The 12,629-nt window shown below is 39.4% G+C and overlaps 2 protein-coding genes across 6 annotated transcripts in view; both read right to left on the bottom strand.

Moving 5' to 3' along the window:
* Window positions 1-201: 201 nt before the first annotated feature.
* Window positions 202-2,485, bottom strand: LOC124641896. Its single transcript, XM_047180153.1, has 4 exons — window positions 1,969-2,485; window positions 1,450-1,705; window positions 973-1,092; window positions 202-474 (listed from the first exon to the last, which is right to left on the bottom strand). Exons 1-4 carry the CDS (start codon window positions 2,169-2,171, stop codon window positions 391-393), a joined length of 663 nt encoding a protein of 220 aa, XP_047036109.1. The 5' UTR covers window positions 2,172-2,485; the 3' UTR covers window positions 202-390.
* Window positions 2,486-3,157: 672 nt separating this feature from the next.
* LOC124641677 (ileal sodium/bile acid cotransporter-like) overlaps window positions 3,158-12,629 on the bottom strand; it is a 39,830-nt gene continuing 30,358 nt past the window's right edge. For 3 of the 5 annotated variants that reach the window (XM_047179838.1, XM_047179839.1, XM_047179837.1), the window contains exons 6-10: window positions 8,740-8,914; window positions 8,099-8,361; window positions 7,093-7,279; window positions 6,561-6,636; window positions 3,158-4,529 (exon numbers count right to left, since the gene is read on the bottom strand). In XM_047179838.1, the coding sequence (XP_047035794.1) occupies window positions 4,343-4,529; window positions 6,561-6,636; window positions 7,093-7,279; window positions 8,099-8,361; window positions 8,740-8,914 (888 nt within the window). In that variant the 3' untranslated portion in view covers window positions 3,158-4,342. Of the gene's footprint in view, window positions 4,530-5,642; window positions 5,651-6,560; window positions 6,637-7,092; window positions 7,280-8,098; window positions 8,362-8,739; window positions 8,915-12,629 lie in introns of all 5 variants that reach the window. The other 2 variants (XM_047179841.1, XM_047179840.1) reach the window with 1 other exon arrangement.

Here is a 12,629-nt window from a genome sequence, read left to right as displayed (position 1 = left end):
GCCATGGTAAGGTGTGGTAAGGTATCATACCATCGTCTAAGCACCACATCACCCCTTCTCTTCGCGGTTTGTGCAGCTCTTCGGATTCAATCGTTTCGGATCGTTACCGAAATCTTTCAAACCGAAAATTTTACTCGATCCCTATTTTATACTTACGTTCATTTTATATTATAGTCCTACTTCCTATAAATAAAACATTCATTAAAAATTTACAGCTTGTTTATTTCAGGTAATTATATAATCACTTATAAATATTTCGGGTTGCGTTTGACAGTTGTACCTACATTATCTTCCTATAACTGGCAATACTTCATAGTTCCACTGGACTGGACGGGCATGAGTTCAGTTTCAACAGACAGATTATAAATGCTTGTATATAGGAATAGCTGTTTATTCCGCAGGGGGCATAGCTCTCGGAGCGGCTAGCTTCTTCGTCCTCTCTGTTATAACGTACTTGAGGGCGTTTGGCGGTACCTGGTGAACAATAGACATTAAAGAACGAAGCATTTTAACGTCATTGTATATCTATCAAAGTAAATGTGCATTGCAGTTTCATTCTGTATTGCCATTCGTATTAATGAACTGTGGTAAAGGGCGGGAGTTTTAGGGGCTGTCTTTTGTAAACTTTACCTTCATTCACTGTTACAGCCTTTTTATCGTCCCACTGCTGGGCACAGGCCTCCTCTCACTAGGAGAAAGATTGAGCCTACCTTACCTTTATTCATTCAAAGAAAATCGGGCTGATTTTCAGCCTACTTTGAATGAACGACTTTTTATCTTAAAAGATCGGAACATACGAATCGCAATAAAACTTTTGAATATTGTAACATCTACCTATCTACTTACATATTCATAAGTAATTTGAAAGATAGAATTTTGATTGGGTGGGGCCAATTCGAGATCACCTAGCCAACTAGAAACTTACTCGTCAAGTACAGCAAAAGTTATAAAAATATCAGTTGAAATGTGCACCTTTACAGGATCCCTGTACCAGGCCTCTTGCGACATTCTCTTGTAACACTTGTAGTCGGGACGGACCATCATCGCTTCGATCCGAGGCAATAGAGCTTCGAGAGGCATGGATTTGCCTCGCTGTAATAACGACATATTGCTAAGTTGGCATATGTTAACGTAGGTTGTAAATATGTAACCAGTACCTAACTTTACACAATTATAGTTTTAAGCAGTTTTTAGCATTTTTAGCACTGCATCAATGACAAGAAAAGTTACACAAAAACGAGCGATCAATCGAGTTAATAGTCATTCTAAGAATTAGGACCGATGTTGTCTACCAGAATGGGGCCTAACAAAAGGGAATTGTCTTCTTCCAGTCTACCCCGAAGCAACTGAGAACCAGTGTCTTACATGGAACAACTGCCGATCTGACCTCCTCAACCCAGTAAGATACCCCTTGATAAGACTAACAAAGGGTATCGATGCCAGTCTAACCTGAACAGGTGGTGGTTTAAACTCCCTCTTAGGAGCAGCGACGGCGGAGATGTAGTCCATGTGTTTCTTCCACTCACTCTCAGTCCATCCCTTCTTCTTCTTAACGTCTCTGAAGTCCATCTTCTTGAGGTCGATGACACAGTTAGCTAGCTTGGAGTACAGGGTACCATTGGCGGCTTCTATCATGCGATCAATGCGTTCTAAGCGTTCCTGACTAAATTGCCTCTTGTACATCCTTTTGATGACCATTAATCGCCTGGAAGATGGAATTAATAGAACGGTGACGTTTATTAATTTGTATTTATATTTTGACTAGCTTTACATAGTATAGCACCTAAGTATTGTTGTCTAGGAAATATGTGACCTTCATCAAAGGGCTATTATAATTATGCTGACGTAGAGAACTGTTCAGAATCACCACTAATTCTGATAATGGTGATGGGAAATGACCTGTGTTTTTATATTTACCGATGATTTGAAAGAACCGTAGCAACAGAAAACTTAGTGTAGAAGACTTACCTGGTCCAAGGCCACGCGATGTCGTTCACTCTGTCAGTAGTTTGACCGTTCAAGGCAGATTTCCTGGTGCCAGTAGGGGTGTAAGCTGGCATCTCATCTTGAGTGTCAACAAAGTCTTTCCTAGGCACGCTAAGAGCATTCAGACGCTTGCTAATTTTGTATGGGAACGAGTTGGTTGGGTACTCATATCGCATGAACACCATTTTGCTAGCTAGCCGTCCGGAGTTATACGCTACTATAATGCGATTACATGGTTTATTTTATTTGTTAACTGTTTTATGTTGGAGTTTCTGAGGAGTGTTTGTTTTGGTGGTGGTCTGATGGTCACAGGTGGTGGTGATGAGGAATTGTGACACTGACGGCTTGTTTTACTTTTGACAGATTTCAGTATTTGAAACTTTATTGGATTGCAATCTTCTTGGTTTAAAGTTTGTTTATGAACGGTGTCGCAAATACATTTCATATTAGGGTGCGTCCACATCTGGCGAATGCGCCGCGAATGCGCAGCACGCGAGCCGATCGCGAGCTGTCCGCGAGCTGCGCGCGTGCATTTTTGTTCGTGCGCCGCTTCTGCTTGGCCCGCGCGCAGCTCGCGCGCGACCTAAGCGCCGCACGCGAGCGGCGCGCAGGCGGCGCGCGACGTCTGCCATCTTCGATAGTACTGAGCCAATATACGGAACTGTAAGGGCGAGAACTGATTGCGCGCAGATCGCGCGCCGCTCGCGCGCTCTATACGAGCCTTGCGTGAGTTGCGCTAAAGAGGCGCACCGAACTATTGCAGTGACTGCACGCGCGCAGCTCGCGGACAGCTCGCGATCGGCTCGCGTGCTGCGCATTCGCCAGATGTGGACGCACCTTTAGTGGTGCAGCATCCAGCGGGGACCCTTAAGTCTAAAGCCTGCCTGGGGATGCGGGATCGTTCGAAAGAGTTACCGCGGCCCTGGTACCTAAAGAGCTCCAGAAGGAACATGTGTGTTTTAGTAAGAGTCTGACACAGCGGCCCTCTCGTTATTTGATGATATCCGACCAAGAAAATTTATGCAGGATATAGATACCATATTTATCACTTCTTCCTATAATTCCATATTATATTTTCCTCTTCAAATCTAACTCTCTACAACAAGGTCTACTTTAGCTAACCTCCCAGTCGTTCAATTCTTCATTTCAGTAAAAAAATAAAACAACAAAATTGTTCATGAAAAACGTTTGTATTAGATTCTTAACATAATGATCTCACATAACTTAACGCAATACTGATCTCATAACAAACATTTTAAACCAACGACAGCCTTGTTTCACATCTGTTTCACCTATAAACGAGTTGCGAAAGTCACCGACAGTATATACGAACGGAGATCGTATTAATACAAAAAGCAAAAATAAAAAGAATTGACAAAATAAGCGACAAATACTATTTCTACCACACAGGGTTGCCAGATGGTTGAGATTTATTTTAACAATTAACAAAAATACAAATGCATGATGACAGTGATAAAATATAAAATTAACAGTTTTAACGTACAAAATTACCTTTTCTATTTGAAGCAAGAACAATTCTACCATTCTAGTTACATTTTTCCATCTGGCAGCACCTCAAACGCATGCGAAATTAAGCACATTGTACCCCTAACCGTGTAGGTGCATTATTGCAAAAATAATAATGAAGAAGAAAATAATTATAAAAAGACTTTGTTCGAGTGACATACAATTTTATAGGTGAAATCCTTCCATATATTGACAAAGGTCAGTTAAGATTCGCACACATTATCGGAATACGAAAAAAAGTTTCGAAAAATAAAACAGTTTTATTTCTTCCATTCTCGTAGCCAACAATGTGCGATAATCTTTAAAAAATAAATGTACGGCGCCAAAACATATGAAGGCCCGTACAACAATAAATAATTTAAATAAAATCATTAAGTTCTCCAAAACTGCATAATAATGCGCTTAGAAAAGTTCCAAGAGGATGTGTAATAGAGCACCCATAAAAAATAAATTGACATTCAAGATATTAAAGATTAAAAAATATTCTATTTGTAGCGTAAAAATACGTATACCAAGATTACTCGGCGCCATTTTTTTGTATATGGCAAGATATGTTCTAATATTTACTGGTAACACTGAGTTCCAAATTGCTTTATCTGCATTCCATTTCACGATCAACAAAACTTTAATACCTCAGCAAGTTACGTATTATTTTCTTCCAACGAAATTACCCACACTTTTATTGTCTATGGCAGGACATAATAACAGCATAAATTAAATTAATTAAAACTTTAAATAAAAATAAAACATTCATAATATCTTTTAAAGAACGAATAACTTCTAAACTTCTCACTCATTACTTTGTTTAAAAGTTATCTTGCTATACATATTAGTTGGCTACCGACACCCCGGCCTCCGGGTTGTCATTGCCCAGATCCGTTTTGACGTCCGGATCTAGACCTTTTCCGGATTTCCCGTAAAGATCAGCGGTTGAGATGATTGCGGGCTGTGGCGAATCTCCTCGGGGGGTGATGTCTTCTTCCAGCATTTTCTTGTGTTTTCTTCGGTTGATAAAGCTGGGGAATTATTGGTAAATTAGACCCTGTAGGTAATTTAAGGGTTGGGATTTTGTATTCTGAATTATATCGATAGAATTTCATTGGATTCAAGACATGTAGTACTTATTTGATACTTAAAGTGACTCAGAATATTTCAAAAATCAGTTCTAACCTTTATCGCAAGACTCATATGGAACAATTTCCAATAATTGTCCCGATTTAATTGATATAATTAATATGTTTTTAGTTGACTACTGTTGTCTCAGTATTGTTTAGACAACTGTACCACATAACTGATTGGAAACACTCAAAAATGAAAATATTCAAAACTTATTAACGACTCATTTATAATTCAGAATACGCAGGCAAACATGCAGTAAGACCAGAAGTGAGAAGTATTAGACAATAGTTAGGAAACGAGTAAGTATAGTAACATCTTATCTATAAATGTTGTTTGATAACAAAACCACCACTTGAAAAAACTAAGGTGATATTATATCAGATATGCACCAGTATAATGTAGGCATATCAGTAATAATTATATAATTTTAAATAACAACTTTTATGGATAAGATTTTGACGTGAAGTATTTACAAACGTCTTTATAACAAGCAAAATGCGTTTCTCAGTCTCATTTAGAAATTAACAACCAACACAATTTTAGAACATTATGAACAAACTTTGATCGACTATTGTCAAGTTTAATATTTTTTCTTTATTCTGTGCACTCGTGATTTTAGTTTTTAGTTAAAATGCAATCAGACATTCACTCAAAACTGATGCAGTTTTTTTTGTAAGTAAAAACAGGATTCTCACAAAATGTGTGAACTAAATGATTTGGTTTTAGTTTGATGCTCATGCTATGCTCAACGTAGCATTTTTTAAATTGTTCCCTGCTCTACACTTAATAAATCAACTGCCCACTTATGTAGGTATGGATGAACATGATATTTTATTAAGAACCATGAACAAAATTTTCCCCATTCTCTTCAAACAAAAAATGGATTGTGTATTTGAAAAAGCGACATAATCAACAGCCTTCTAAATCTACCAAGCGAAGCAAAACAGTCCACATCGAACTTGGAACCCAACACCTCAACCCGGTACAATACATTTTGACATTTGACATACCTCCCATACTGTCACGACAAACCGTCAATGATGTTGATGTTTATTTTTTTATATGGAAAAAACAAAAAAAGTATTTCGTTTAATTTTTGATTATTTTTTAGCTCCTGCATACCTACCTATATTTTTCAATATTTTTAGCAAATTTTTATTCAACCTCCTTCGTCGTGTATTATGACGTCACAAATCATGAAATGTCACATTTGGCATTTTAAACCTTCCCTTTGGCCTTAATGAGATAAAATTTTGATGCAATTCAATACTGACAGTCTTGGCTCCCAACAAGATAGCATAGCAAAAACGTTACTCGCAACATATTCCCAAATTAATGAAATCTTATGTTTTTTATTTCAAAATGACCCAGATGATAACCTATTTTCGTAACTGGCTTTGTACCTCTCACAATAACTACATTGTGTAGTTATATTAAAACAAGAAATTAAGAACATAGCAATGTCATATAGAAAACGTCTATTTTTTATGTGATTGAATTAGCACATATTAATAAAATAAAATTGACTTTTAGAGTCTTTATCAGTTCTTTGAACGCGAATTTTTTTTCTATTTTTGTCTCTAGACAAAATTGAGCTCAAATATACTATCAAATATTTTATTTTGGAATCACAACATTGACCTCTATTTCCATACAAAGGTCGATGATCTTCGATACTCAAAATGACTTTTTTATCTTTGACATTGCTACATCTTAACCTCTCAGATACGAAGCGAAATAAAATTCAAAAAATACGGCAAAATAATCATGACTTCTATAATGAGTTAAGGACTTACAAAGACCTTATAGAAAAATAGACGTTAAGATTAAGGGCATAAGTATTGAAATTGCTTGTCAACAAGGTCGTGGTTAGTCCTTTATAATATTGAATGGGGTACAAAACAGATGAATAAATATGGAAGACTCACCAAGCTTTTATCTTCTGGTAGATGTAGATGCAAGTCATAGGAATTGGAGTCATGATGGCACATGACACGGGTACCACTGGAATTTTACAATATATTGGGTTAAATTACAACATTGATAAAAAATATATTGGAAGAGCGCTATAAACAAAAAGTAATTAAGACTAATGGTGGATCTGACATTTCTAACTAGCTTCACCAACCTCACCAACGGTTTCATCCGCTTCCTAAAAAACTTCTTCCCCCACCCAGATAAGAAGTAGCTTATGTGTTATTCTGATGTAAAAGCTATATTACTGCCAAGTGTCATCAAAATCCGTTCAGCCGTTTGCTTGCAAAGAAATAACAAACACACACACAAACTTTCGCCTTTATAACATTAGTGTGATTCACCATCATCATCAGCATTTTTATCGTCCCACTGCTGGGCACAGGCCTCCTCTCACACAGAGATGGACTGAGCATTAATCATTTGCTCAATGCGGGTTTGTTCAAATAGATATAGATAGATAAATAAAACAAAATACCAATTTACCTGTAGTAAGATCAGCCTCAGGCTGTCCAAGAGCATACCGGAGCAAAAAGATGGCAATACCAGTGTTCTGAATACCGGTCTCTATAGAGATGGCCAGTGCGTCTTCATGTGGCTGCCGGCACACTCGCGCCGCCGCGTAGCCGAAGCAGTAGCCCAGCCATGGGATACCCATGCCGGCTACTATGATCTGGGGATAGTGGTGCTTATTTGTATGGTGCTAAGGTCGAGTTTTGCTTGAAATTTTAAGTAAGTTTACTATAATCTGAGTGCTTTTTCCCGAAGCAGTACCCGAGCCATGGGATACCCATGCCGGCTACTATGATCTGGGGATAGTGGTGATTATTTGTATGGTGCTAAGGTCAAGTTTTGCTTGAAATGTTAAGGATGTTTACTATAATCTGATTGCTTTTTTATTGTGCTATTTATCGAAGCAGTACCCGAGCGATGGGATACCCATGCCGGCTACTATGATCTGGGGATAGTGGTGCTTATTTGTATGATGGTAAGGTCGAATATTGCTTGAAATTTTAAGTAAGTTTACTATAATCTGATTGTTTTTTTGTTGTAGTATTTATCGAAGCAGTACCCCAGCTATGGGATACCCAAGCCGGCTACTATGATCTGGGGATAGTGGTGCTTAATTGTATCGTGGTAAGGTTGAATTTTGGGTTGGTCTTTTCAAGTAAAGTTTTGATTTTTTTTTCGAAGTCTACTGAAAAAGTAGGTATAAAGAAGCAAGATTTGTATTGAGATTATGTTCAGGACTCACGACAGGATAAAATATGTGAATTTGGTATTTTTGATGGATGGTTATTTTCAACGGTCAGTTTAAACAGGTATAAAATTACATGAATTAAAGGGAACTCTTATTTACAAGCTTATACTATTCTTTGATTTATTATTAAGATAAGATAAATTATTTATTGTTTTTACTGAAGAACCACTTAATCATGTATTTTTTTCTATTATTATGCAGTCAAATATCAAAAAATAAAAGCAAACTCACCTCCCAAGTGAACAACTCGAAGATATACAAATTCGTCACTATAGCAAAGACAATGATGAACAGCAATAGGGTTGTCGAGAACCCTTTGAGGATTCGCACCATGAAGGCCGCAATCTTAGGAGTGAAACGTTGCATGGCCAGCCCTATGCCCAGAGGTACTAGTAGACCGATCACGAAGGTTGCTATACGCATGTAAGGAACCACTATTTGCGCGTTCCGGAATACCACTTGGCCGAGGGAGAATAGCCACATTGGCATGAAACCTGAAAAGAAAGTTATGTTTAGTAGGTTTGTAGGTAGGTAAAAATAATTAAGATCTTAACAAAATACACTGGTTGTCAGATTTTACATGCATTAAAGCAAATACATAAATAAAATTTGCCAATTTGTAACTAGCTGTTTCTCGCGGTTTCATTGCTTTCTATTTGTTTTAAAATTTTATCTAAAGCGATTCAGCTAATTTATTGGGAAAGTCATACAAATTATTTGATTCACATTATATCAAATTATATTGATGAAGATAGGAAAAATATTTTAAGTGTTTACTGATAGGTATATCGGCGACCAGTTGGTGTGGTGGTAAATGTATCGATATATCGAATATTATATTAATTAAAATAAAAATCCAAGATAAAACTCACCGAAAGACGCCAAAGTAGAGATTGAAGTCATAGCAAGTGACAAATTAAGGTTTCCTCCCAATATGAAAGTCCAAATATTTGAAGCACCACCGCCGGGCGCGACTCCCGTGAAGAACATGCCCAAACGCATGGCTGGGTTGTTCGGGAATATTAGGAAACCTAGACCGAATGACATCTGAAAATAAGGATTACAATTAAATAAACTACTTTTACGGATTTAATCGCGGTTATATTAATATTATTTAATCCCGACGTTTCGGATTCTGTACAGCATCCATGATCACGGGCAGACAATTTTCGCGTAAGTGTCAAAAATCATACATTAAATTCTTGACCGTTATTTGAAGCTTACTAGTTTGAGATAGGCACCTACGTGTTTTCCGCTTTTATCTCTGTCCTTTTCTACCCCATATCTTGCATCTCTCTCGCACACCGACCAGTTTCACTCCCCACCAGGCAGGAGGCGACGAGTGTTCTCGGCGGCCACAGTTCGTCATTGGCGTCTTGTTTTCCGCCCGAGAAGGTTGGTCTAACCAACCGCTGTAGTATTTCGTTGAAAAATAAACTCAGTGCTCTCGCAGAACACAGGTGAGTTTATAATATTTTATACAATTTGTTAACGGTTTTACCGTTCGATATTCGATTTTGCGAAATCAAGTGTTAATATTTTGTATATCTACCCCTTTTTTGTCACGAGTTTCTTCCGTGTACTTTTTTTTTTTTCAGTAATTTGTTTTCAGAATGAGTGACTTATAAAGCAAATACGGATGCGGTAAATAATAAAGCTACCACAGCCCGTGCACGTGACTATGGAAAAGAAAGCAAGCCCGAAGTTCCTAAGGCACCTGTGGCCCTAGTTCAATCCTGCAAGGCGTTCAACTTTTTGACAAAAAAGAATGGTGTGAGGTGCGGTCCAACCAGCATCTCCTTAGTTCGGACTGGTCACTACCGCACTTGAAGAGGGCTGGTGGTGTCAAGAAAGCTTTTCGGCCTTGAAAGACTTGGTACGCTCCCCTCGGACTGCCAGTAAGTCTGTTAGCCACCCCCCATGGGGGTCGGCTCATTATCACGGCGTGTGATGGTTTTCGGCCTTGAAAGACTTGGTACGCTCCCCTCGGACTGCCAGTAAGTCTGTTAGCCACCCCCCGTAGGGGTCGGCTCATTATCACGGCGTGTGATGGTTTTCGGCCTTGAAAGACTTGGTACGCTCCGCCTAGGACTGCCAGTAAGTATACTAGCCACCCCCCGCAGGGGTCGGTTCATTATCACGGACCCGCGCAGGGTACCAATCTTGCATTTTGCGAGTCGCAGCATCATTACAAAGCAGGGACCAGTAAGTATACTAGCCACCCCCCGCAGGGGTCGGTTCATTATCACGGACCCGCGCAGGGTACCAATCTTGCATGTTGCGAGTAGCAGCATCATTACAAAGCAGGGACCAGTAAGTATACTAGCCATCCCCCGCAGGGGTCGGCTCATTATCACGGACCCTCGCAGGGTACCAATCATGCATGTTGCGGGTCGTACCATCATTGCAATCTACCCTCGCAGGGTGGCTTTTTGGATCGACTTTCGAAGAGTCGCCATTATAACCTTCCCTCGAAGGGAAATGGTAATCACACTCACGCTGAATGGCGTGTGACGCAAAACTCTAAAAGCTCCCTTGGGATATCACGAGTAAATTACAATAGGAACCATGTCCAACAGAGGAAACAGAAAGCGTCCAGGACCGCAGGCGGACTTTGATGCGTCCAACAAGGCACGTAAGTTATGACTTTCCAGGCGGGTTGCCTAACATTATATCAAGACCAATGGAAAGAAATGGGAGCTCCGCCTTTCTTGTTAAAAATAATAACTGGGTATCGCATACCATTGGCCAAAAGCCACCTTTGATGGATAATGCCAGATTTGACCAGAGAGTCCAAAGAGATGGATGTCGTCATATCCCAAATGATAAAAAAAAAAAAAAAAGTTCTATTGATAGCTGCAAATTCTGCCAGCTTTTTTTCCAATATGTTTCTTGTGCCCAAAAGGCGACGGAAAGAACCGTCCAATACTCAATCTCAAGGTTCTCAACAAGTTCATAATTACGGAACCCTTCAGTTTAATAAATGTTTTTCGGGTGCTAGAGTTTCTTCAGAAAGACGAATGGCTGTGCAAGTGGATCTCGCCCAGGCTTACTTCTACCTTCCGGTAGCCGAAGGTCACAGATATGTTCTTCGACTAGTATACAGAAGAAGACTGCTTCAGATTACGTGCCTACCATTTGGCTTAAGCACGGCACCCAAGACCTTCGCCACAGTGACCAATTTGGGTGGCTCAAACTTTGAAAACTCAAGGGTTACTTATAATTGTGTATCTCGATTTTCTGGTGGCTCACCAAGATATATTTGCCTACTTTGGGATCATTTGCACCATGTTTTGGATGGCAAGTGAATAAATCGCAAGCATTATCAACAAGATAATGACAAAACGCACTACGTGACAAACAGCACGACAAACTTAGAAAACCTGCATAGCTTGATAGGACTTTTAAACTTCGCAAGTTTTCGTTGTTCCATACGGCAGACTGCATTACCGGGCTCTCCTCACTTTCCTCAATGCAGTGTTGAACAGCAATCTATACCTACCCTATTCATGGAACCGTGAGCCAAACGGTGAACAAACCATAAAAAGGGTTCTTATAAGTCACGATTGAAGTAATGATCATATTTTATAAAAATAACTACGAAAGTAATATACTGACAACATTAGAAATGATATTTTAGAACGATATCTGTGGAACTTATGCAATCTTTTCAAACTTAATTGAAATCAAATATGTATAATAAATGCCGTAAATTATTTTTTTAATTTTAATGAAATATTTAGTAAATCGTTTACATGTAAAATGAACCTAGAAGTCTTGACTGTCATACATAGAACCCTACTTAATTGAAGACCACAGATACTAAGAACATTTTACGTAAAAATGTGACGTTTTTGTCATCGGTCGGGTTATACCCACCATTTTGAAAAAGTGTCATTCTTTGGTTACATTGTGGGCTCACGGCTCGGTGAATGGAGTATAGCAATGTTGAACCTACCAGCAGATACCTTAGCAGATCTAAAGTGGTGGCTGGTCAGCTGCCACCAAACCTTGGATATTCATACGCCACTTCCCTGTCACCTTATAACCACGGACGCCTCCGATGTAGGATGGGGGCACAACTGAACGGAACTCCCGTAATGGGTTCATGGAACGAGAGAGAAAAAGGCTTTCACTGCGATCTGAAAGAGATGCTTGCAGTATTAACTGGAAAATCACGGCAAGTTGCTAAAGAGATCAACAGCCATTTTTCAATGCAGAAATGGGACTGTGGTGTCATATCTAAGAAATCAAGGTGGCACCCGATCAAGGAGCTTACCGAACTTGACGTACAGAGTATTCAGTTATCTTGAGCTGTATCAAATCTATCACGTCGTGAATCATATACCAGACGTATTCAACAGTCAGGCAGACCATCTCTCCCGACACAAACCTCCACCGGAGTGGCATCTTGTATCAGCAGTGGACCTATTTGCCTCGAAGCGAGCCCAGGGACACATAGTTGTGTACTACGTGCCCCTAGATCTGAAGGACCCGAAAGCGGGGTTCCACGATGCATTTTTCTCAAGTTTTGACTTACCCGCTAGCATGGGTATTACCGCCACCTTACCTTATACCGTAGGTCCTCAGTCATCTCAATTCAGGAACGGGAGTTAATCTCATAGTAGTTCCTTCGGTGGCACCAGGTATTTTGGCGAGCAGATTTGAAGTCCCGATCATTAGCAGTACCCTACACACTGATGAACCTCGAGCAGAAACCGATAGACACAGCAACGGGGATACCCCCTGCCAAGGTCAAGGA

The sequence above is a fragment of the Helicoverpa zea genome, chromosome 23 (assembly GCF_022581195.2).
Source record: "Helicoverpa zea isolate HzStark_Cry1AcR chromosome 23, ilHelZeax1.1, whole genome shotgun sequence".
In the NCBI taxonomy this organism is placed as follows: domain Eukaryota; kingdom Metazoa; phylum Arthropoda; class Insecta; order Lepidoptera; family Noctuidae; genus Helicoverpa; species Helicoverpa zea.
The sequence above is the reverse complement of the archived record's forward strand: the minus strand, read 5'-3'. Positions and strand labels throughout refer to the sequence as shown.